Genomic DNA, 23413 nt, shown 5'->3' with positions numbered 1-23413 from the left:
GCGATACAGAAGCGTCTCCGGATGTACCGACACAGTAGTGACTCAGCAAACAGATACAGGATAAGCTCATCACATGCCGTCACATGAGCAGCAGAACAATTACAGACACAGGAACTGCTGAGCACGTTCGACACAGGAGAGGCTGAGTACGTACCGATACAGGAATTGCTGAGATGTTACCGACACAGAAGTAGCTGAGCATGCACATGCAATGAAATGGCTGAGCAATTACCGACAAAGGGGTGCCTGAGCACATGCCGATACAGGAGCAGCTGAGCATGTACTGACACAGGAGCATCTGAGTTACTACTGGTACAAGAGCGGCTGAACAGATACTGATACCGTTGTGGCTGAGCGAGTGCCAACACATGAGAGGCGAGCAAGTACTGTCGCAGGAGTGGCTTAGCATTTACCGACACAGGAGTGGATGAACACGTACCTTCACAAAATCGGCTGAGCAAGTACCGACATAGGAGCGGCTGAACAGTAACCAACACAGGAGAGGCTGAAAAGTTAAAGATACAGGAGTGACAGAACATTAACCTACACAGAAGCAGCTCAGTAATTACCGACAAGAGAGCGACTGAACCAATACCTACACAAGAGCGGCTTAGCAAGTATCGACACAGGAGAGGCCGAGCACGTACCGACACAGGAGTGTCTCAGCAGTTGCCGACACAGAAGTGGCCGAGCATGTACCTACACAGGATCGGCTGAGCACATACCGACACAGGAGTGACTGAGCAAGTAACGACACAGGAGTGGCCGAGCACATGTTGACACAGGAGCGGCTGAGCATTTACAGACACAGAAAAGGGTGAACACATACCGAAACAGCAGTGTCAGAGCAAGTACCGACACAGGAGCATCTGAGCGAATACTGACAGAGGAGTGGCTCAGCAGTTACCAACACAAATATGGCTGAGCACTTACACAGAAGCGGCTGAGCAAGTACACACACAGGAGCGGCCGAGCACGTACCGACACAGGAGCGGCTGAGCGGGTCCATGCGATAGCCCGGCAGGCAGTTCTCCGCCGGCCTGCGGACGCACTCGTACGAGCCGATGGTGTTCTCGCACACGCTACCCTCGCCACAGGTTGCCAGTTGAAGGGAGCACTCGTCGATGTCTGCAACCACAGCCTGCGCTCAGGGAAAACATTCCGTGATCATTGACTCTGAGCCAGAAGACCCGAATAATATACGTTCGTACATCGTCGCGGTTTTTTTTCTGATATTTAAACATATAAGGTTATGTTAGGTTATATTTTATCCACAATATGTAAACGAAATGTTTGATTATTACAATTCTCGCAAGAATATTTTATTTTCGGGGTGGGTAGGTTTTCGCTTGGCTAGGTGATAACATTTAAATTGGAAGTTTAGTTACATTACACCAGAGGCATTTAAAAGAATCAAGACAATTTTAATTTTATTCTGTCTAAGAAATTGCATGAGTGACCAGTGAAATTCGTTCATGTTCGAGAGGTAAATGAATCTTAGGCTTCTCGTGTCTTGATTTGTCCCCGAATTGCTTATAGAGACAAACGGTGAACATAGATGGCACGCGCAAACTGCGCTGTACACAATTATTGATCCCAACACATATCGGCTTATTTGATTAAGATTATGAAACCTCGCATAAAATCGCATGTTCGAGTTTCAATTAAGGAAGTATTTGATATTTAAATCGAATGCATTTTAATATGCGCTGCATCAAATTACTTCCTAATGTCGAATGCAATCGAACCATTTTTAAATGTGCCACAGTGACTGGGACATGTTTATCTAGTCGATGTTATTGATGGTGTTGATGAAGTATCAGTAACAGTGATGCAAGTCACGATAGCATTCTTCGTCATCCAGTGAAAGAAAGATATGTTTACAGTTAAGGGTACTCTTTTTGATTTGTCGTTCGTGATAAATTGTGTCTGCAATTGCCTTCAACATAACTACTTTTGGCTCAGAACATATTGCCATTGTACCGAATCTCATGCACTGAGTATGTTAATGGAAAGTCCAATATCGTTGTGGTCTCAAATAAAATGGAAAATTGAGAAGATTACATTCTAAACATTGGAGAAACCACTGCTAGCTAAATTACATTTAGCATTGACATCTCACCAAGAATAGTTTAATATAAAAATTTGTAGTCGCAAATCATTTTGTGCAAGGTGAAGAATTTAAAAATTTTAAAAAATGTGTCTATAAATAAAAACTTCACATTTTTCTTTATATCAGAACCATTATGTTTTGTCCTCTCAACTGTTATTAGCAAGACACTGATTTCTGGGATATATATCAAAACTTTAATGAAATATGTAAAACTTTTTTTTCGACAGTAAAGTACATAAACATGCAGAAGTAAATACAATTACTTACCATCACAGACTTGTGCATTTTTATTGTACTGGTAACCAGCCGGGCATTTCATGTTGTTGGACTCGGAAGAATTGACTGCAATCATAAAATAATGTATTGGTGACTTTTTAAGTATTGGTGCAGGCGATTACTAATCCGATATCTCTAGCTGTTCACTTGTACGCAACTCACACAATATTTTTCGAAGAACTTAGTAAACAAATATACCACATGTTCCAAAACTTATCACTTGGCACCATGTAGTTGACATAATTATAGGAAAAGAGAGTAGTACATAAATGGTGTTCCTGGTACTGGTTTCTGGTTGTGGATTGTGGATGGGGTCAGTGACCACCAACCACACAACATCACAGCGGCCATATTGAAAGGCCTTTGACCTTGAAATTTGACCTTTACCATTGACTTAAACCTTGACTTTGACCTTCACCATTGCAACCATCTTTAATTTCGCCATCTTGAAATATAATGCCCCACTCACCATTGTTAATCTCTCTTCTTTACAGTAGAAACTTAGCCGAATTTGGATTCTGAAGGTACAGCTATGATCTTGGATTATGTCACAGCCATTTTTTTAGATTCTGATGTGACAACTGCCATCTGGTTTTCGTCTGCCAATGGCCGCTATCTTGGATGATGTCACAGCCACCAATTGTTTATTTTTTTCTGCTGGAGGTCACCATCTTGGATGTTGTAATGTCTATCATCTTTGTTTATGCTGTTTATTCTTAGAGAGCGCCAGCATCGGACTGTCTCATGCATGTAAGGTTGATTTTCTCATATCTAACAATGTTTTATTAACCTTTTCGACATACAAAATGTATTTTTATACAAAATACATTCGATGCGAGGTGATTCGGACCACGGCAGCTAAGATCTCTAGAACGTAAATATACGCCTTTATCACACGGCCAATGAGAGATTTACCAGACTGAGAATTGAATAAGCTATGTAATAAATAACACATATCATTAGAACTTGTAATTTTTTCTTATACCAGTAAATAATAGCAACAACTGCTAGAGGCCACTGCCACCACCTTTGACTTCAATACTTACTACTAGGAGCGCTAGTGTCACTTAGTGCACATATCATCTGCAAGAGAGTGTTGCCACCATCTTGTTTTCAATACTCGATACAAGGAGCACTACTGTCACATAGTACACACATTGTCTGCTAGAGGGTGCTGCTGCCATATTGGTTTCATTTTACCACCCATGAAGCGAGTAGTATTTATTACCATGGCATCCACCATCTTTCCGGACATCTTAGCAGCATCTGTAATTATTACCCTAGATTTTCGGAATAACTACCAAAAATAATAAAAATCACCTTTTAATATACTGATTGCCTCGACAGATTTCCTTCCTTGGTTCGATCCTTGCCCAATGCAAAAAAAATAATTTTTATGTTAAAATGCTTTTTTTATTAAGTATGTTAAATATACTTAAAAGTGGCTTAAATTCCTAATCTACCAGCCTACAGTAAGATACAGTCCATATTGGCCACCACCTTAAAAATATTTATATATTAACCTAGAAATTCGGAAACAGTTTAAAAATCATCAAAAAACGCCTATTAATGCAAAGATTGATTCAATTCATTTCAATACTTGGTTCGATCCTCAGTCGATGCAAAATTAATTTATGCTCTAAAAGAGTTTTTAAATTAATCATCCTCACGACAAACAAGGACTACTACCCAGCTGAATAAAAATGTTACTCGATATCACTATGGTTACAATGAATGCTGCATTCGGTGTTCTTTTTTAATATTATAGTGTCAACTACATGCATATAGGATAACAATCTCCGAACCACAAGATATTTTTCCAGTACCTACTTTTTAATATAGTAAAAACCAATGACAAGCATGTAGTATGAGTGTCTCCGAACCATGTAGCTAGACCATGTACAATGTCAGGCATATATACCAAGTGTCTCCGAAACACAAGGCCTTCTTCTACGATACTTGGAATACCTTTCAACGAAGTCATGACCAATGTAAGAAAAAATGGCCAAGATTGTCAAAACTACGAGTAATGGTCATGTACAATGTCAGGTGTGTATACAAAACATCTACGAAACTCGAGGCCTTCTTAGTCGATACTTGGCATTCTTGAAAACAAATATGACCTATTTCTCGGGAAACACAAGAGTCTCCGAACTCTCAGACCTACAATATGGATATAATATATTACAAGCAATTATGCCAATAAAATAAGCATGTTTTACACCTACTATAGTACCAAGATTCCCTGAAAAATTTTTTTATGATTACTACAAGACCAAAAAGTGTTTGAACAATTGAATATCCTGTCCTCACTACAGACAAGACTACGCATATTCGACAAAAAGGATGCACATTCAAAAAAAGGGAAGGATATTTAGAAGCACACTAAAGCAATATATTTGACAAAATGTTTACACATTTGGACTCACATTCAACGAAAAGGAAGCATACGAGGATGCACATTCGAAAAAAGGACACAACATTGGAAGCACATTCAATCATGAACGCACAACCCGAATAAATTACAGTGACAAGAACACATGTTGGACACACATTCAACGAAAAGGAAGCACATTGGGACACACAATCAACGAAATAGACACACATTGGACACACATCCAATGTAAAGGAAGCACTTTGGAAGGCTCAATCGAAAAAAAGGACGCACATATGGAAGTACATTCAAAAGAGGACGCATATAAAATTCGATGAGATACGATCGCTAGAACATATTAGCTCGAATACGAAAGGATACGTTAGGACCCAGCTACAATAGCGCCAATTCCTCCAAGTACATTCGGTTTCAACTTATTACAATTGCATTTTGCTCTAACTGGCCCCGATTGCTGGAATGGCTCTATTGTAACTCTCAATTTTATTAGTTAATGATAATTTTTACAATTTTCAGTTCAAAGTTTAACTGCGAGAACTAAGTCTTAGTTAGAACTAAAATTTATAAAATAAATTGATAATGTTTTTCAGTACAAAATATAATTTTTTCACATTAATATGAAAGCAGGTACAACATGCATTTGCAAGTTGATGTACGAATAGTTTCCTCCACGAAGCGAAGCAAATAGAAATATAAACCTGCCAGACAATATTATGTTAGTATCTTCCCATGACATATAACAAATCTTTTCTGCTGCTCTCATCTTCCTGGCATTGTTTGGCTCAAGAAATAAAAAAAATTACAAATAAAAATTAATTACACAATAACAAAAAAAACAAGCATATTACTAACGTTTCTCGATCCTTAAAGTCTTCTTTGCTTACTTTGGAATGTAATTTCAGGGCATCTCCACATGACAGATGAATAATACATACGGCAAACATGTTTCATTGAGAGGGCAGTGATATATTTAGTATTGCCTCGCACTGAATATGTGCACAATAGTCTTGCCACAGAAGGGACATTTTGGTCCCGATGAATGCGCCACTAGTCCATCACAATTCCTGATGTGTCATTTTAATCTTCCATAGTGTATAAACTGACAATAACGTCTGTTGCACTGATTTCTAATGCGTTTAGATTTATTATTAAAATCATGTATTATGAAATCAAGAATTTTCATATTTTTATGCTGTTACAGTACGTGCACTTGGTTAATGGAACACCGTCAGTTGAATGCGTCCTTAATCGATGTCACTCGCACTGTTGACAAACATTGTACTGCTCCTGAAGAAACTGCAAACATTGAAATCTCCTGCTCTGCTGGAACAGTAGGTGCGACTGTTGACGCCGTTGCCAACAGGATCTGCGTTGTCACTGCCGTAGTTGCCATCGGGATCTCTGGAGCTGTCAGAAACGTTGCCATCGAGGTATGCACTGTTGATGATAGAACTACTTTCATCGAGGCTGTCGTTAAAGATGGTACAGACGTCATCAAGCTATCAGGAATAGCCGATTACGAGACCTATGCACCAGACCAGTTAAACAAGTCGATCCGCACTGCACCAGAGCCAGAGATGGACTGAGAGTCGCATCATCCAGTACTCACCTATATGCTAGCAGCGACTGGCATGAGACACGAGTCAAAACAACAACCAGTTTAATTTTGGCAAACAAGTTTTTACTTGCACTTAACTGATCCAGTGAAGATTTCATAATGTAGATTTATAATACCTAGTCGTAAAATTAATTTACTACATTTGATGCACTGAAACAGTATTCTTTGAGCATTTTTCCGACATCCGCCTCTTTCGTGTCTGCAAGCGTTTGAACTCTTGGTGAATGACACCATATAACAGTATTTTCACTGACGGGATGAAATATCATCGATACTTGAATTATATGAAGTTACTGGCTCAACTTCACTGATGGAACATCACCTGATGATTTATTCTCTGTAGTCGGTATCACATATACGATTGGTATCTACGTCGCCGTCGGTGTCGCTGCCATAGAGGTCCCTGCTGCTGTCGCCGCCGCAGCAATCTGTGTCGACAATGCTAAACCTTCCACCAGGATCTCTGCAGTTATTTGCGTCGCTGCCCTCGAGGACTGCGCTGCTGATGGTAGACAGTCTATCAAGGTTGTCATTGAAAAACAGACGGAATATCAGGAAATGTACTGAAAAGATCCGATCTGCATTGTACCACGGTCAGAGATGGACTGATGTCCCTGTCGTTGGGACTCGCTTAAACACCCACGGCCGCTGGAATAATATGCGAGTCAAAACACGATCAATTTACTTTAATACACGAATCAAAAATTTATTCAAAAAAGGAAGCACATCAGGATGCACATTCAAAAAAAGAGACACACACACTGGACACACACTAGAGACACTGGACACACAGGGTACACTCTGGACACACTGGACACCATTTTACAAAGAGGATACACATTTTACAAAAAGGACACACATGCAACAAAAAGGACACACATTCGTTAAAAAGGACACAATGCACACAAACTTGACATACACTGAACACACACTGGATACACAACGCATGCACACTGAAACACATTCGACAAAAAGTACACACATTCGTCATAAAAGACACACTAGACACTCATTCGATACACATTCGGCATAAATGACGCACACTGGACACACACTGAAAAAGCAAATTATACATTTTGGACATACTGTACACACACTTGACATGCAATATACACACAATGGACACACACTTGACATGCTATATACACACACTGGACGCCCTGAACACATTTTTGACAAAAAGGACACACACTGGACACACTGAACACTCACTGGACACACTGAACACACATTGGACATATAATGGTCACACACTGGACACACACTGGACACACTTTCAACAAAGGAAGCATTTTGGCACTACATTCATTGCGGTAAGATATGATCTCGTCACAGAAATATGATTTCATGACGGTAATAATTTCTCATCAGAGGGATACGATCACATCAGTAGGATACAATCCCATAACAAAAATATAATTCTATAAGGACAATACGGTTCTACAGACAGACATTTAACGAAGAGGACGTGCATTTACACGAACATTCAACTCAGTAGTATACGTTTCTATCAGTAGGATATGATCGCTAATATACGATGGACTCCAACTGCTACAACTTTACAATTGTCTATGGCTCCACCTCTCTATGGTTTGAACTGTCATGAGCTTCAACTGCTCAAACGAATTTATACAAGACAGTTAATTTATATCATTTAAAAGAACTTATTGCTAGTAGTCCCGACTCTTGCCAACTGATGTCGTTACATATTCTCTTGAGGTAAATATTATTTATTTTTTATGTGGTATGCGGGAATCTCACTCACGATCAAAAGAGAAGAAGCACTTCGCTAGACATCAAGAAGAAGGAAATTCGTATTGCATGACAGTGTTTTTCAACTGATTCAAAGGCATTGTAATAGAGTGAGTAGTGATTCTTTTTTTAGTTATGCTGTTCATAGACAGTCGCTCTTTCATGTAGGATGCGGGATACACACTCACAATCGCAAGAAAAGTTGGGCTTCGCTAGACACCAAGGAGAAGGAATTTCGTCTTATATCTTAGCTGTTTCAAGGCATAGTAATTAACTGAGTAATTAATAATTTTGTGTGAAGTATACTTTCTAATGTTTCTCAGTTTTCTTAGGAAAAGTATGTGTATGTTAATGAAACATTTTTTGGCTGAATGCCACCTAATAAAATATTGTAAGTGTAGAATTTTTTTAACAGAAATTCACTAACTAAACGAAACTCTGAATAAAACTGCTGGTCTCATAACAAAAAAATACACACAGGGATAATTTTCTCAGGAATAACTAGAATAACTTGGAAAATACCAGCAGAAGTCTCGTTAGGAATAACAAGCAGCACACGGAGAAAACCAACAAAATACTGGCATGAATAATCTGGAGCACTTAGTGTCCCCACAGGAATAATAAAGAGCACACAGAGAAAACAAATACAAATTTGACATAAATAATCAGATTCACATGGAGAAAACCATCGCACGTCTTGTTAAATAAAATCAGATATGAAAAATCAAAAAGATCTGAGTAGTGCTATGTTTTTTTAAAATTTTTAATTTTTAATTTCCAAATGGCGATATGATGTGATACATTATTCAAAGTATCATATATTTCAGGCTATTCATTTAATCAATTAAACAGCAAACCTAACTACACTCTAGATTGTGTTTAATTATTTAAATAGTCAGTGGTGCTGATACTCCATCTATCAAAACATACGCAGTATGCTTTTTTGTAATGGAAACATTGAGGACGCTAGGCTCACGCACATGGTTTGAGAGGTTTTGGGGTGGGGGGTCAGCAGGGGGATGTGGAAAACACGCAGGGTGAAGGCGAAGGCAGGCTGCCACGTTGCCAGCACCTTCCTGGGTTACCCAGCCCCTCGCGGCTGTGAGCGGGTGACGGACACGGGCTTGTGCTAGGCGCGAGGCCGAGGCAGGTCTGCATGTACACTTAATGGTAAGTGTTTAGTTCTTTACAGAAACGCAAATAATAACCACTGATATCATGATATTAAAAATAGTATTTTTTGGTGCTCGCGCAGTTCATTTTCACAAATTAAGTTTATGCATGACTTTAAATAGTTTTTTTTCTGTGCTCATTTAACACAATCCAGTTCAAACAAAATTATAATATTCCGATTTTTGTATTTTTTTTGTTTCGATGAAGGTTGCTATTTAATTGATTTTATTGCCATCTTGGTTAATCTACAATATAAAGAGGAGTAGCGCAAAATATGTAAACAAATCCTGAGTTATTGAAGAAGGTATTTTTGTTTTGGATAACCGTCCAAGGGATTATAATGCATGGCTTAAAAATTAACAAAAATATTGAGTATTAGCTGCAGTACCCGGCGTTACCCAGGCTGAACACAGGGTGAAGGGGACCTTTTTCGAAATAAGATGTAGTTGGTAATTGTCTTCTTAATTTGAATGTCAAGTGTGCAAAATAATTTATATCACATTCAGATCCCGACAGACGTTGTTCTGCCAGTGTATAATTATTTACCTATATATATTAATATATATATATATATATATAAATTGGTGGTCTGTATGTTATCTTGACTCTATAAAGCACTATAGAAAAAAGCTGAAAAATAAGAGATTACTAATATTGAAAAGATTCCATTATCTAGTTAATGCTCGGCATGCATTGCAATGCCTCAATCAGTTTTGTTTTGTAATATGTTTGAAGTAGTTACACATATACAAATCATTTGTCCATCTCTCTAAACATATATTTATCTCTATCTACATCTTTATACACCTATGTATCTCTCTATCGCTATTTATCTCTTTATATCTACATATATACATATATACCTCACACTATCTCTATCTCTTCTATACATAAATCTCTATATAGCTCTATACATCTATATATCTCTTTATCTAACCCATTTCATTCCCTATACCTCGCTCTATCTCAACTTATATCTGTCTCTCTCTATCTCACTATATATATATAAATAATATATATATATATCACTCTTTCTCTGTCTATATTTTATATTTAAATAAATTGTATCATGCGTGCGCACTTATGCAACAAAAACAGACGAAGTGTTGAACAGGAATTAGCCTGTATATGAAGTGGTGATTGAAAAATTATAAAACATTCAAAATATTTTCAAGGAAAAATATACGAAATCGCACACAACCGCTGCGTAGGGAGCCGACCGCGCGAGTGAGCCGCGTGGCACTTTATTTTGTGACATTGACTCCCCTCCCGCACCGCAGTGACTCTTAGGTGAAATGCTGCTTCCCAGCTAGCCGAGCGGGGTGTGGGCGGGGCGCGGGAGCAGAGGCAGGCGGTGGTGGGAACGCGAGCCTCAAGAGAGACACGACGACGACGGACAGTTGCTAGTTACTGAATTACAAAGATATAAAAATTAAAATATGTTCTTTAAATAATGTGGTTAATAAATAACGCGGTAAAAAGTAGCCTATGTTCATCAGGGATAATGTCGGCTTCTAATGAAAAAGAATTTTTCAAATCGGTCCCGTAGTTTCGGAGCCTATTCAATACAAACAAACAAGCAAATCTTTCCGCTTTATAATATTATTATAGATTGGGTATTTAGTACTTGTCAATACATTAATTACAAGCACTAATAAGCTTCCTGTTATAGATTCTTTGAGCCATCGCATTTTACCTGAATTTTTATAACATTAACCAATAATTTTAGTTATGTAAATAAAAATAAAAAAGTAATTCAATTGGAACTACTTTGTTGCTGTGGTATTTTAGTATTCGAAAAATTATTTTACAATCGTATCATGTTTGAAACGATTATTTTAAGTTAGCCATATCTGTCTTTTGTTATTAAAATTTATGGTCTGATAATATTTATCTTAAATTTTATGTTTATAAATATTAAAAATTACACTGTTTTCCACAATAACATAATCCTAAAGTAAGCTAAAAACTAATTCCATCTTTGTTTATATCTATATATCAGTTTTACCACCAAAAAATAATTTGTTGAAGGGCATATCAATGAAAGATCAAAGTCAACCATACTTGGAAAAAATAAAATTTTGCAAACAAAGACCTATAACATAATCAGTACAGTTTCTTAACATAACAAGAATTTGAGAAACCGGCAATTAATTAACTTTAAGTCTGATGTTATGCGAGTCTATGTTTTAGTATTTATAATACTACAACATGCAATTCGTCCAGCATTATGCCACACGTCACTATGAGTACATGCGAACACAGTGTGAGTGAAATGTGGGGTTACTGTATTATAGACTTGCCAGGATTTTGTCCAGAGGGTGGTTTAACAGCTTGGCCATCCGCGTTGATGCATATGTAGCTTCCTGGTTCATTCTTGCAATGCTGTGTTTCGGGGTCACACCTGTCCATTTTAAGAATGCATTCGTCTATGTCTGAAACAAGGATGCGTTAAATAAATTCACACCATCACATTATACTTCTGAAAATTTTTTAAGCAAACGTGATATTATTACAAAGAATACAAGATAATGTTAATATATAAAAATAATATATATATAGGTATGAACTATAAGCACACTGTTAAAATGTGTAAAGTTAGACAAATACGTTTAAATGAATTCACATATTTTTATTTTATAATTGTATTCAACTTAATAATGATAAATTTTACGCAGATGTTTAATAAAACCAAATATATCTACTTGCTCCAGTTAAAATACAATAATATATATTTCATTACATTCACCAAGCTTGTGCATGCAAGTGAGGTGTCAATGCAATAAGGTTCTTGCTCGCATTGCAGAGGATCCGGGTTCAAATCCCGATCATACATCCTGAACTCTGGTTTGCAATGTGTCTCAAAATTGTTTGACTAATGCTAGAATTTCCCTTCAATATATGCCTTTCCGATCATACCTGGTTTGTGTTGTTCTATGTTACCGTTTTAAATGACCTAGCTTGACAACGGGACGTTAAGCGACAATATAATGCAATAGAGTACAATAAAAATTAACCATGTATAGATATTATTAGTATATTTTTTTGCTAATCCGGGGATTGTGTTATGGGTGTGGTGGTGGCAGTGGTGTCTGCTTCCTTGGAACCTACATCTCCGATAACGTCACGGTGGAAATCCTGGACTAAAATATCCTCAAAAATGCCTCAATATGACTCAAAAGTTTCTAGAAATTTCCCTATTTCGGGGGTACCCGTTTATATGGAATATATCACGTTTTATTTCTCAAAAATTAAAAAATTAAAAATCCGAAATGTCTCAAAAGACTTTTGCCTTCGAAAGAACCCAAATTCCTCATTAAGGCTTAAATTCCCTATGGAAAGGCTCCAGTGAGCCTCTGGTGGGTAGCATTGACCTTGATTTTCACCCTTAAATAGACCGTAATCATAACATTCTTTAATTTTTGATCAAAAAATAACAAATATATAATAGTTTAATTTATTTTTAGTTACTCAATCGATATCGGTTCTCGGTTCAAATCCCGGCGAGAGTAAATATTTAGTTTATTAATAACAAATATTTAAAGAACTTAATTACAATTCAATTAAAAAAAGAAAAGTCCTTGCTTACGCCACACCCACCATCTTGGATTCTGGTACATTGTACATTTCGTTACAGCCACCATTTTTAATATCGGAAAATATTTAGCAGAAATTTAGTAAAACTGTTTAAATTAATAAAAAAGTAATTCAATTTTCTTTAAAAAACATTCCGCCATCTTTGATTATGACACCGTACCATCAAAATAAAAATCCGTATTTTCTAGGAAATTGGGAAAATTTTAAAAATATATAAAAAATTACAAAAAATATATATAACACATTTAGCCATATTGAAAATCCGTAATTATTATCACAACAATTTGGAATTTTTTTTAACAGTATAAAAATTAATTAATCAAATTTTTTATAAAAAAATATTTAAAAAATCACTTTGTTCATGGAGTCTTCAGTTAGAATCTGGTGATGACAAAAAAAAAATGACGACAGATCCTTCCTCCATGGAAGCCACCTACAGACTTATTTACCACCACTAATGCCTTTCGTCTGCTGGAAGCCACCAACTTGTTTTCATCTGCTAGTTGCCACCATCTTGTTTTCGTCTGCTAGAGTAAGCTACCGCCATATTTGTTTAATGTTTATCCATTAGAGATAAGTAATCATTTATTGCCAGTGTGTCTGCCATATTGCACGCCATCTTTGAAATTCCTAATTATTTAGCTATAAATTCTGGGGAAATGCCATAAATATTCAAAAAATTAATCATTAAAATAATGATTGTCTCGATTGAATCCCATCTTTGGTTCGATTTACAGTCAGTGATAAGAGTAACTAAAACTTAAAATAAATTTTTAATTTTTTTTCCCATTACCTTTCGTGAAGTTTATTAATCATTTTCTCTACGAAAAACGACTCAAAACAACATACATTACTGAAGAAATAAACATGTTGTCGCTATGCCTACCATGGAAGTCTAGTTTTTCGATACTTAGAATACATTCCAACTGGGTCCTGTACAGTGATAGTTGTATAGGCCACGCATCTCCGAACCAAGAGGTATTTTTAGATGATAATCAAAAAAGATTTTTAAAGACAATGTCTAATGTCAGGAGTTCAAACCAGACATCTACGAAACACGAGACCAATCATGTCCTGATTACAGACTTAACGATACACAATCAATGAAATGGAAGCACAATCAGAAAAGGAAGAACAATCGGAAGCACATTCGACAAAAAAGAAGCACAATACACGAAAAGTAGGCACAATCGGAAGAACAATCAAAGAAAAAAAGCACAATCGGAAGCACATTCGATAAAGAGGAAGTACAATCAAAAACGGAAGCACGATCAGAAGCACAATCAACAAACAGTAAAATCAACGAAAAGCAACATTAAAAAAATGAACTGTATGATGGGAACTAAGTCGTAGTTATAAATAAGATGACAATAAATGAAACAAAACAAAAATTGGAAATCTAAATTATTTATTTATTTTTCAGTATTATACTCATGCAAGTTAAACAAGTGATTTTTGTATTTATCCAGCTTCCCTCAGTTCTTTAAGTGTGGAAGCTATGTTGTAGAGGTGCGGGTAGTTTCCTCCACGAACCGATTCCACCAACTGTCTCAGGCGATCAACCAATATGTTAGCATTTTGCTATGACACATAATCAATTCCTTCCGCTATCATCATTTTCCTGGATGTCGGTTATTAATATTTTTAAGATCACTGTCGTCCCAGTGTTCACCGTAATCTTGATCAGAATACATAATTTTATCATGCCGTTACCATAGTTTCGGTCTCACGGCTTTATCACAGATTTCGATTTTGCCAGCTTTAGGTGCTTCATCACATTCTTAAGTAACATGGTTGTCCTCTATCTTGTAAGCAGGCTTTGCGTTACAATTTCTGTCATGTCTTATTAAGGTTTCTCTTTGGGTAAACAACTTGCTACTACGAACGAAACTTATCATTTGACGTAGCATATTTTTAGCACAGTCTTTATTCTTGTGTTGTGTACCATTCTTTCTCAAGATAAATTCGTTGTTGCAGAGCTTACACCTGTGTCCTTCCGATAGAGCTGCAGACAAGAACAGGGATCCATAGTAGTTTCTGAGACTAATAGCACATGTTAATTGAGATTTTTAAATTGGATCCATTACTTAAATATAATTTTTTTAATATTTTGTCAGTGAGAGTTAATTTATCTCATGCAAGAAATTTGCTCCAAGTAGTTCCTATTCCCGGCAATAAATGGCATCACGTGTTGTGTTGAGGTTAATATTATTTTTTTTGAGGGGATGCGGGATGCTTACTCTTGGTCACAATGGAAGGTAGGCTTCGTTTGACATCAAGGATAATGAAGTTCGTCTTGCATGTTATTGCTTCTCATTTGTCTCAAAGCATATTATTTAACTGAGTAATAGTTTTTTTTTAAATTTCAACTGATTTAAATATTTTATGTGTTGATTTAGCAAAAGTAACTAAATAATTTAAACAAAAATCTGAATAATATTACATGCCACATTAATAAAAAAAATATCATGCAGAGATTGATTTCACAGAATTATCCAGAAGCACTTGGAGTACACCAGCAGAAGAGACAACATTAATGACCAGAAGAATTTGTAGAAACCAACAAAATATTGACAGGAATAATCAGGAGCACATGTAAAAAAACTAACAAAATCAGGACCACACGGACAAAACTAACGTACATTTTACTAACCAAGATCACAAACAATAATACAAAAATTACAATAAATTCTATATTCTGCTAGAACTCTATCCTTGCAAAACAAAGGAGAAGTTAACGAGCTGTCAGAAGCTCTTTTTGTAATAATTTATCTTAATTTTAGAATGCTAATGATTTATGGAAGACTGAAGTAAAAAGACTGAAGTGATTTGTGATTTGTGAAAATACATTCAAGCCGAGTTCAGTTGGATACTCCATACTTTGTAAAAATGATGGGCTCTTAAAAAGGAAGCTTGAATATTATGAAGAAGCATCGGTGTCAACGATTTCGAATTCTTACAGTAACCTGGGTGAAGACGCTGACTTCTAAGGTGATGGCGACAGTGACTCTGAAACAGGTGACAAAACTGAAGACTGTGATGAAGCACCTAAAGCTGGCAAGATCGAAAGCTTTGATGAAACCCTGAGACCGAAATGATGGAAACGGCATGACAAATTATATTCTGATAAATATTATGATGAACACTGGAACGATAGTGATCTTAAAATTATTAATAACAGACATTCCAGGAAAATGACGATAGCAGAAGAGATTGATTATATGCTTTGGGAAGATCCAAACATATTGATTCATCACCTGAGATTGTTCGTGGCATCGGATCGTAGAGGAAACTGCTCGCACATCGATGAAATAGCATTCATACTTAAAAATCCGAGGGCAGCTGGCTACATAAAATAATCACTTGCATGTGTATATTATAGAAGAATAATTCAATTATTGAGATTTCAAAATTTTTTTCGTTTTATATTACATAATCTGATTTTTAATTAGGACTGAGTGCTTCCTTTTTGTTTGATTGTTTTTTCGATTGCGCTTATTTTTTTATTGTGCTTCCTTCTAGTTGATTGTGCTTCAAAATGTGCTTCCTTTTTATTGTGCTTCCTTCTCGGTGATTGTACTTCCTATTGTGCCTACCTTTGTCGAATGTGCTTCATTTTCTGACTGTGTATCATTTTCGTTGATTGCGCTTCCAATTTTTTTTTTTTTTGTTGATTGTGCTTACTTTATTATTGTGCTTCCTCGTGGTCATGTGAACTTAAGATTGTGCTTCCTTTTCGTTGATTGTGCTTTCTAACACCAGTATAATTTTTTTTCAGTGGGGACACTTTGAAAAAACAGTGTCCACTGTGACGATAACTAACATCCAGCACTTTATATATAGGGTAGCGCAGCAATTGCAACTTAACTATGGACACGATTCAGAAGACGAGGCAGTATATTGAAAATAGTCTAGATAACACCAGCACTACAAATGACGCCCATATTGAAGAAGAATAAGGTAAATGAAAAACTTAAAAACCTTTTTGAACATTTTAAGAGGCCACACTTGTATATATGTACATTATATATTTATTTTAGAATAACGGTTTACGATTCTGGTAATAATTTTCGATGACCATCCATATGTTACGAAACGACATTTAAGAAGATATAAAGACGAAATATGTAAGACCATTTCCATTCTGGTACCCGTATGTTTCAGTTTGATTTTAATGTAATTTCACTTAAAAACTAATGTGACCTTAGGCCTGAATACCACATCAGGTTGCCAGGGGAGTTCAGTGTGGATTGTACTGGTTGCTTGATGAATGTTGGGAATGGCATACGCGACGTACCGTAACAACTCCTCTCGTCCACCCCAAGTTGGTATCCCTGGCGGCACGAGCACTCCACCGCAATCCCGGTGTCCAGGCACTTGTGCGCACACGGGTTGTTCACTGCGCACCTGGAAAAATAAACATACAATTAAGACTCAACGAATAACGTCTGGCTCATTTTATAAAGGTACAAGCCTACTAAGATTGTAAGAAATAAGGCCTCGTAATTACAAGTTGTTACGAACGGGCATTTCACATATATCATCTAAAATGGTCACTGACAATTAAAACATTTGGTTGTTTGTGACAAGCGTAGTTGCTGATAAACTTGTAACCAATAAACACACATGTAAATAATAATATTTAGCAACTAAACATCATTAAGTAGCTTGGCTTCTGGGTTGTAGCCGTGTCCTTGACGAATAATTCACCGACGTTTCAGTCGACATTGCAGTCGCCATCATCAGGCAGCAGTTATCTACTGAGGTTCTTACGATTTTTTTCATTTAAAATTTTTTTTTCCTAACCTAACTAAAACTAAGTGTATTTGGGAGGGGTACAGGTTAGGGAAGGACCTAAGCGCGTCTCAGGCCGAAGCCTATACGCCTAGTCATGCTGGTATTAGCCATGCAGGGAGAGGGTCGCATGAATCGTGTGCTTAGGCCATGGCAGCGATTGGCGCCATGTCTAGCTCTAGATAAGTTGGGCCCAGGTAAAACCTGCATACAAGTTATCCTATCTTTATATACTCTCGCCCGAGGGGAAGGTACTTCCTGATTGGCTGCAGCTGTGGGCCAATCAGAACCTTCTATTCTTCTGGTTTGCTGGGCTGTTTTGCCAATCAGGGGCGATATGTCTGATGTTGCATGTGGAGCTATGTTTTGAGGATTTCTGAAGAGTGGGTTCCATATTTTGCTTAATTTGTAGCCATCTTGTCTATTACTGGGTGTTTTAATATTTCTACTGATTCTCGAATGTATTTTTTCTTGTATTGACAATGGCTGTAAAGGAATGCGAACATTATTATACATTATTAATTTACTGGTACAGTTTTTTTTATTTTAAGCATTGATTCATCTGCAAAAACCATCAAGGAGAATTCTTAGTAAACATGTAATTATAAATTTATGATTGCATCCTACCTACATTTTCAGGTAGACAGGAAGGAAAATACTAGTAATAGACCAAAAGTGTCCGTTATATTTTTGTAAGATAGTAATCTCAATAACGCAAAATTTTAGGTGACCTAAGTAGTGTATAAATGGGGCTCCGGAAACTGGGTTCTGGGTGCGGAGCTGGATCCGAACCACCATCTTAGATTTGTGACGTAACGACGGCCATTTTGGACTCAAAATTCCTCCAAAATGACTCAAAATTCCTAACAATTTCCGTTTTATTCCTCGAAAATTCGAAAATTAGGAATTTGAAAAACTTCAAAAGACTTTTGCCTTAGAAAGAACACAAATTCCTTATTGAAGCTTAAGCATCCATGTGTAAAGTCTCCGATAAGCCTCTTACGTCATCTAGTATTATGGCGTAAAGGTTGCACATTTTTAAATTTTTTAAAAATTATAAAAATATTAATAAAAATATTTTTAAAAACGCACTTACACCAGGGAGTCCTCGGTTCGAACCTGATGAGGTCAAAAATAAAAACATGGCCACAGATCCTTCCTCCACAGAAGCCGCCGGCAGACAAACCTCCCACCACTAATGCCAAGGTATATATCATCAGCTAGTATGTCACGTCCACCATCTTGTTTTCGCCTGCTGGAGGCCAACATATTGTTTACGTCTAATAGAGTCCGCTGACACAATTTTAGATTAATTTTTTTGTTAACTATACCTTTGACCTCGGCAGTTGGCATTGAACTTTGACCTTGAAATTGAACTTTGACCTTAACCTTGAACTTTGACATTTACCTTAAACTTTGACCTTGAACTTGATCTTTGACCTTGAACTTTGACAATGAGCTTGGACTTTGACCTTGACCTTTAACCTTGTCCATGGTGACCGTCTTGTATCCTCCATATTGTGTTCAGTACTCGCTACCAGGAGCAATAGTTAACATATATCGCCTACTAAGAGGACATTGCTACCATCTTGTTTTCAGTAATCGATACAAGGAGGGAGCACTAGTGTCACGTAGTAAACTTACTAACTGTTAGAGTACATTACCATCATGTTATTTTAAGTTTTACCCGCCATAATGACATTTGGACACCAACTTGAAATTGTGTATTTATTTAGCTAGAAATTCGGGAAAAACTTAAAAATTCATTTAAAAATATGTAATTAATATACTGATTGAATCGATGGATTCCTGCCATCGGTTTTATTCTCGACCAGTTACAAGTGTTAGTAAATTATAAATAATGTATATATTCTGTTTTCCATTACCTTTGACAGAATTGATTAATCATTCACTTTAAGTAAAACAACTCAAGGCAAAATACCTACCCCACGAATTAAATACGTTGTCGACAAACCTAACATGTAAGTCTAATTTTTAAATACTTAGAATAACTTCTAAACCATTCATGTACAAAACCATACATATAGACCAAGCGTCTTCGGACCACGAGACCAGGTCATGTACAATGTCAGACGTATAGACCAAACGTCTCCGAACCACATTACTTTCTTCGCTGTTAGCTAATATAACATATTTCAATCAGTAAAAACAAATTCTTTGAACTGTAGGACCTAACGTATTGATAAAATCATTTACAAACATTTAGACCAACGTTACATGTTTTACGCATACTAAAGGTCCAAGAAACCCGGAAAAATTGTTTTATCAAGACAAAGTGGTTTTGAACTAGTAAATATTCAGAGATGCTACACAGCTACAGAATTGATTATGCACATTTAACAAAACGTCACATATTCAATAAAAGAAAAAAAACATACAGTACACACAGTACATACAGGAAACGGAATTATCACACAGTACACACAGGAAACGGAATGAACACGCAGCCATCTTTGACCTTGACCTTGACTTTTGACTTTGACCTAGACCTTAGACCCTACCCCTTGACCTTGGATCCGCCATATTTAAATCGACTGCATCGCTCACCAAAGCTGCACTTTACATATTGATCGAATGTGCTTCCGATTGTGTTTCCTTTTTGATGATTGTGCTTCCTTTTATTTGATTGTTCTTCCTTTCCGTTGATTGTGATTCCTTTTTCTTTGATTGTGCTTCCTTTTCATTAATTAAGCTTACAAATGTGCGTCATTTTCGTTAAATGTGTGTTCCTGTGTATTTATTGTGTCTCCAGTGTGTGTACCGTGGGTCTATTTTGTGTGTACTGAATCTTCATGGCGTTTCCTGTGTGTACTGTGGGTCCATTGCGTGTGTGTATTGTGTGTCCAGTGTGTGTACTGTGTGTCCATTGTATGTACTGTGTGTTCAGTGTGTGTACTGTGTGAACAATGTGTCTAGTGTGATTGTAATTCGGGTACTGTGTGTTCATTGCGTGTACTGTGTGTCCGTTGTATGTACTTTGTGTTCAGTGTGTGTACTGTGTGTCAAGTGAGTGTACTGTGTGTTCATTGTGTGCTCTGTGTGTACTGTGGGTCCATTTCGTGTTTTTACTGTGTGTTCATTGCGTGTCCTGCGTGTAGTAGCTTTGAATATTTACTAGTTCAAAACCTCTTGGTCTTGATTAAACTTTTTTCAGGGATTCTTGGTCCTTTAGTAAACGTAAAACATATTCCGTTGGTTAGATGCTTGTAATTTATTTTATCGATATTTTATTTCTGAAAGTTCAAAGACTTTCTCTTGACTGCTTAAAATATATGCAATATTAGTTATCGACGAAGAATGTCTTGTGGTTCGGAAATGTGTAGTCTATACGTCTGATATTGCTCATGACCTGGTTTCGTGGTCCGAAGACACTTGGTCTATACGTATAGCATTGTACAAGAACTGGTTCGTATGTATTTCATTCATTGAAAAAAATAGACATCTATCTTAGGCATCGTGAACATGAATTTATTTCGTCGGACATGTGAATTGTCTAGTGTTGATTTTCTTAGAGTGAATGATTAATAAACTCCACAGGAAACAGAATATAAAATTTATTTTAAACTTTAGTTATCCTTATTATTGGCCGAGAATCAAACCAAAGAAATAAATCTATCGCGCTAATCATTATTTTAATAAATGATGTTTTGATGATTTTTGGAATTTTTTCCGAATTCCTACATAAATAAATACAAATGTACAAGATGGTGGTCACAACGGCTTGTAGGTGGCTGGTAGAAGAGGAACATAAACTCCTTTTTTAAGATTTTTCAACATATTTTATTGAAAAAGAGTATTTTTTTACATAAAACCAAAATATTTGTATTGCCTAGGGATTGAACCAAAAACAGGAACTAATTGAATCAATCAGTATATTATTTTAAATTTTTTTTGATGAATCTTGGATTTTTTCCCGAATTCCTAGCTAAATTTTTACGAATTTCCAAGATGACGCCCAATTGACAAGATGGCGGATATCGTGAGAGATGACTATCTGTTAATAAATAATACTGCACTCTATTGGCTAAGAATTAAACTAATATGGCGGCAACACACTCTGGCAGATGGCATGTGTACTACATGACACTAGCGCTACTAGTAGCTATTGAAAACAAGATGGCGGTATCGTCCTCTAGCAGGCGACGTGTGTTAACTAGCACTCCTGGTAGTAAGTACTAAGTACAAGGTAGTGGCTCTTTCCTTGGAATGATGGTGCTATTTTTCCTTCCAATTAAAAAAATTACAAGTCCGAATATGCGTGTTACTATGTATATACCTTATTTAATTCTCAGTCTGGTAAATGTCTCAATGGCCGTACGGTTAAATGCGTATCTTTTGCAACCTAGAGGTCAGAGCTACTACGGTTCGAATCACAGAGCTTCCAATGTATTTTGCATAAAAAAATTAATTTGATTTGTCTATAAGGACCATAACAGCTCTGGTAGGTAATGGAACATCGACCTTATGTGATGGGACAGAGCGAAGCTGGCGCTCTCTAGAAACAAACAGAAGAAACAAAGATGTCGCTATCCTAGATGGCAGTCTCCAACGGAACAGAAAAAATAAAGATGGCGGACGTGTCGTCATCCAAGATGGCGGCCTCCAGCAGACGAAAACAAATTTACGGCAATGTAAGAATTAAATATGACAATCATTATGAAAAGTGTAGCATTGGTGAGAGGGTGCTAAATTTTCAAAGATGGCAGATCCAAGGTCAAGGTCAATTTCAAGGTCAACGGTAAAGGTCTAGGTCAAAGTGCAAGATCAAGGTCAAAGTTGAAGGTCAATTTCAAAGGTCAAGGTCAAATGTCAAGGCCACAGGTCTAGGTCAAGATCAAGTTCATTCAAGATAACCGCCGTGACGTCGCGACCTAAGATGGCAAAAACCGACACCTCACGAGAATCTCTGCTCGAAGAAGCAATGTAAGCAATCATTAATACTCAGCCAGAAGACAGACCTCTGAGCCTCTTTTCTACACTACTCTTATCGTACTTGTTAATATATTAATGGGTATGCTTAGTTCTAATATATAAAATTTCCCATAAATATATTCACCCTCCCACTTGATTAGATTTTATTATAAAACAAAGTTGACTAAATTTTTACCATCTCTTGAAGGTTATTCTTTTTCAATTCTACATTATTCGCCCTTTGTTTACTACCTCCTGCTTGATTTGCTTGGGAAATTATATTCATATTATTAAACCAACGTATTTGCAACATAAGAACACCTAAATTCCCTTGATACTGGTAATTATCACTGGTAAGTACTGAAAGACTTGCTCAAAAATTTAATTTTTTTTAATAATTTACAGTATTTTAAACCCTTATCTTAACCTACAACATAAGCCATTATCCAATTATAACCACACAAAATTAAAACAGTAGAGGGTCAATGGTCAACATTCAAGAATATCGTATTCTCTAGTTATTTTTGCCAATTTTTCACTGTTTTCAGTTCTAGGTGATATGTGCCGTAAAAACACTGCTACTTTTATAACTTGGTGAAAAAATAAACACCTCCTATCTAATGAAGTGCATCTGTTAGCTTGAAAAAATATTTAAAGAGATCGCCTCGTTCGTAATTCTTTAGACAACCAACAAAATATATGTATCATTGACGCCATGATTGTTTCAACACAATTTTCCTCCTTATTTTTCATTTCTTTTAAGCGG

The 23413-nt window shown here is 36.5% G+C and overlaps 1 protein-coding gene across 1 annotated transcript in view; it reads right to left on the bottom strand.

Moving 5' to 3' along the window:
* The window catches only part of LOC134529374 (fibulin-1-like), a 539830-nt gene that overhangs the window by 378684 nt on the left and 137733 nt on the right, over window positions 1–23413 (bottom strand). Inside the window, exons 6-9 of the mRNA XM_063363371.1 lie at window positions 17219–17328; window positions 11628–11759; window positions 2381–2455; window positions 982–1128 (exon numbers count right to left, since the gene is read on the bottom strand). Of these exons, the coding sequence (XP_063219441.1) occupies window positions 982–1128; window positions 2381–2455; window positions 11628–11759; window positions 17219–17328 (464 nt within the window). The remainder of the gene's footprint in view (window positions 1–981; window positions 1129–2380; window positions 2456–11627; window positions 11760–17218; window positions 17329–23413) is intronic.

This window comes from Bacillus rossius, chromosome 2, assembly GCF_032445375.1.
Source record: "Bacillus rossius redtenbacheri isolate Brsri chromosome 2, Brsri_v3, whole genome shotgun sequence".
Classification (NCBI taxonomy): Eukaryota; Metazoa; Arthropoda; class Insecta; order Phasmatodea; family Bacillidae; genus Bacillus; species Bacillus rossius.
This window is presented reverse-complemented; position numbering and strand designations above follow the sequence as displayed.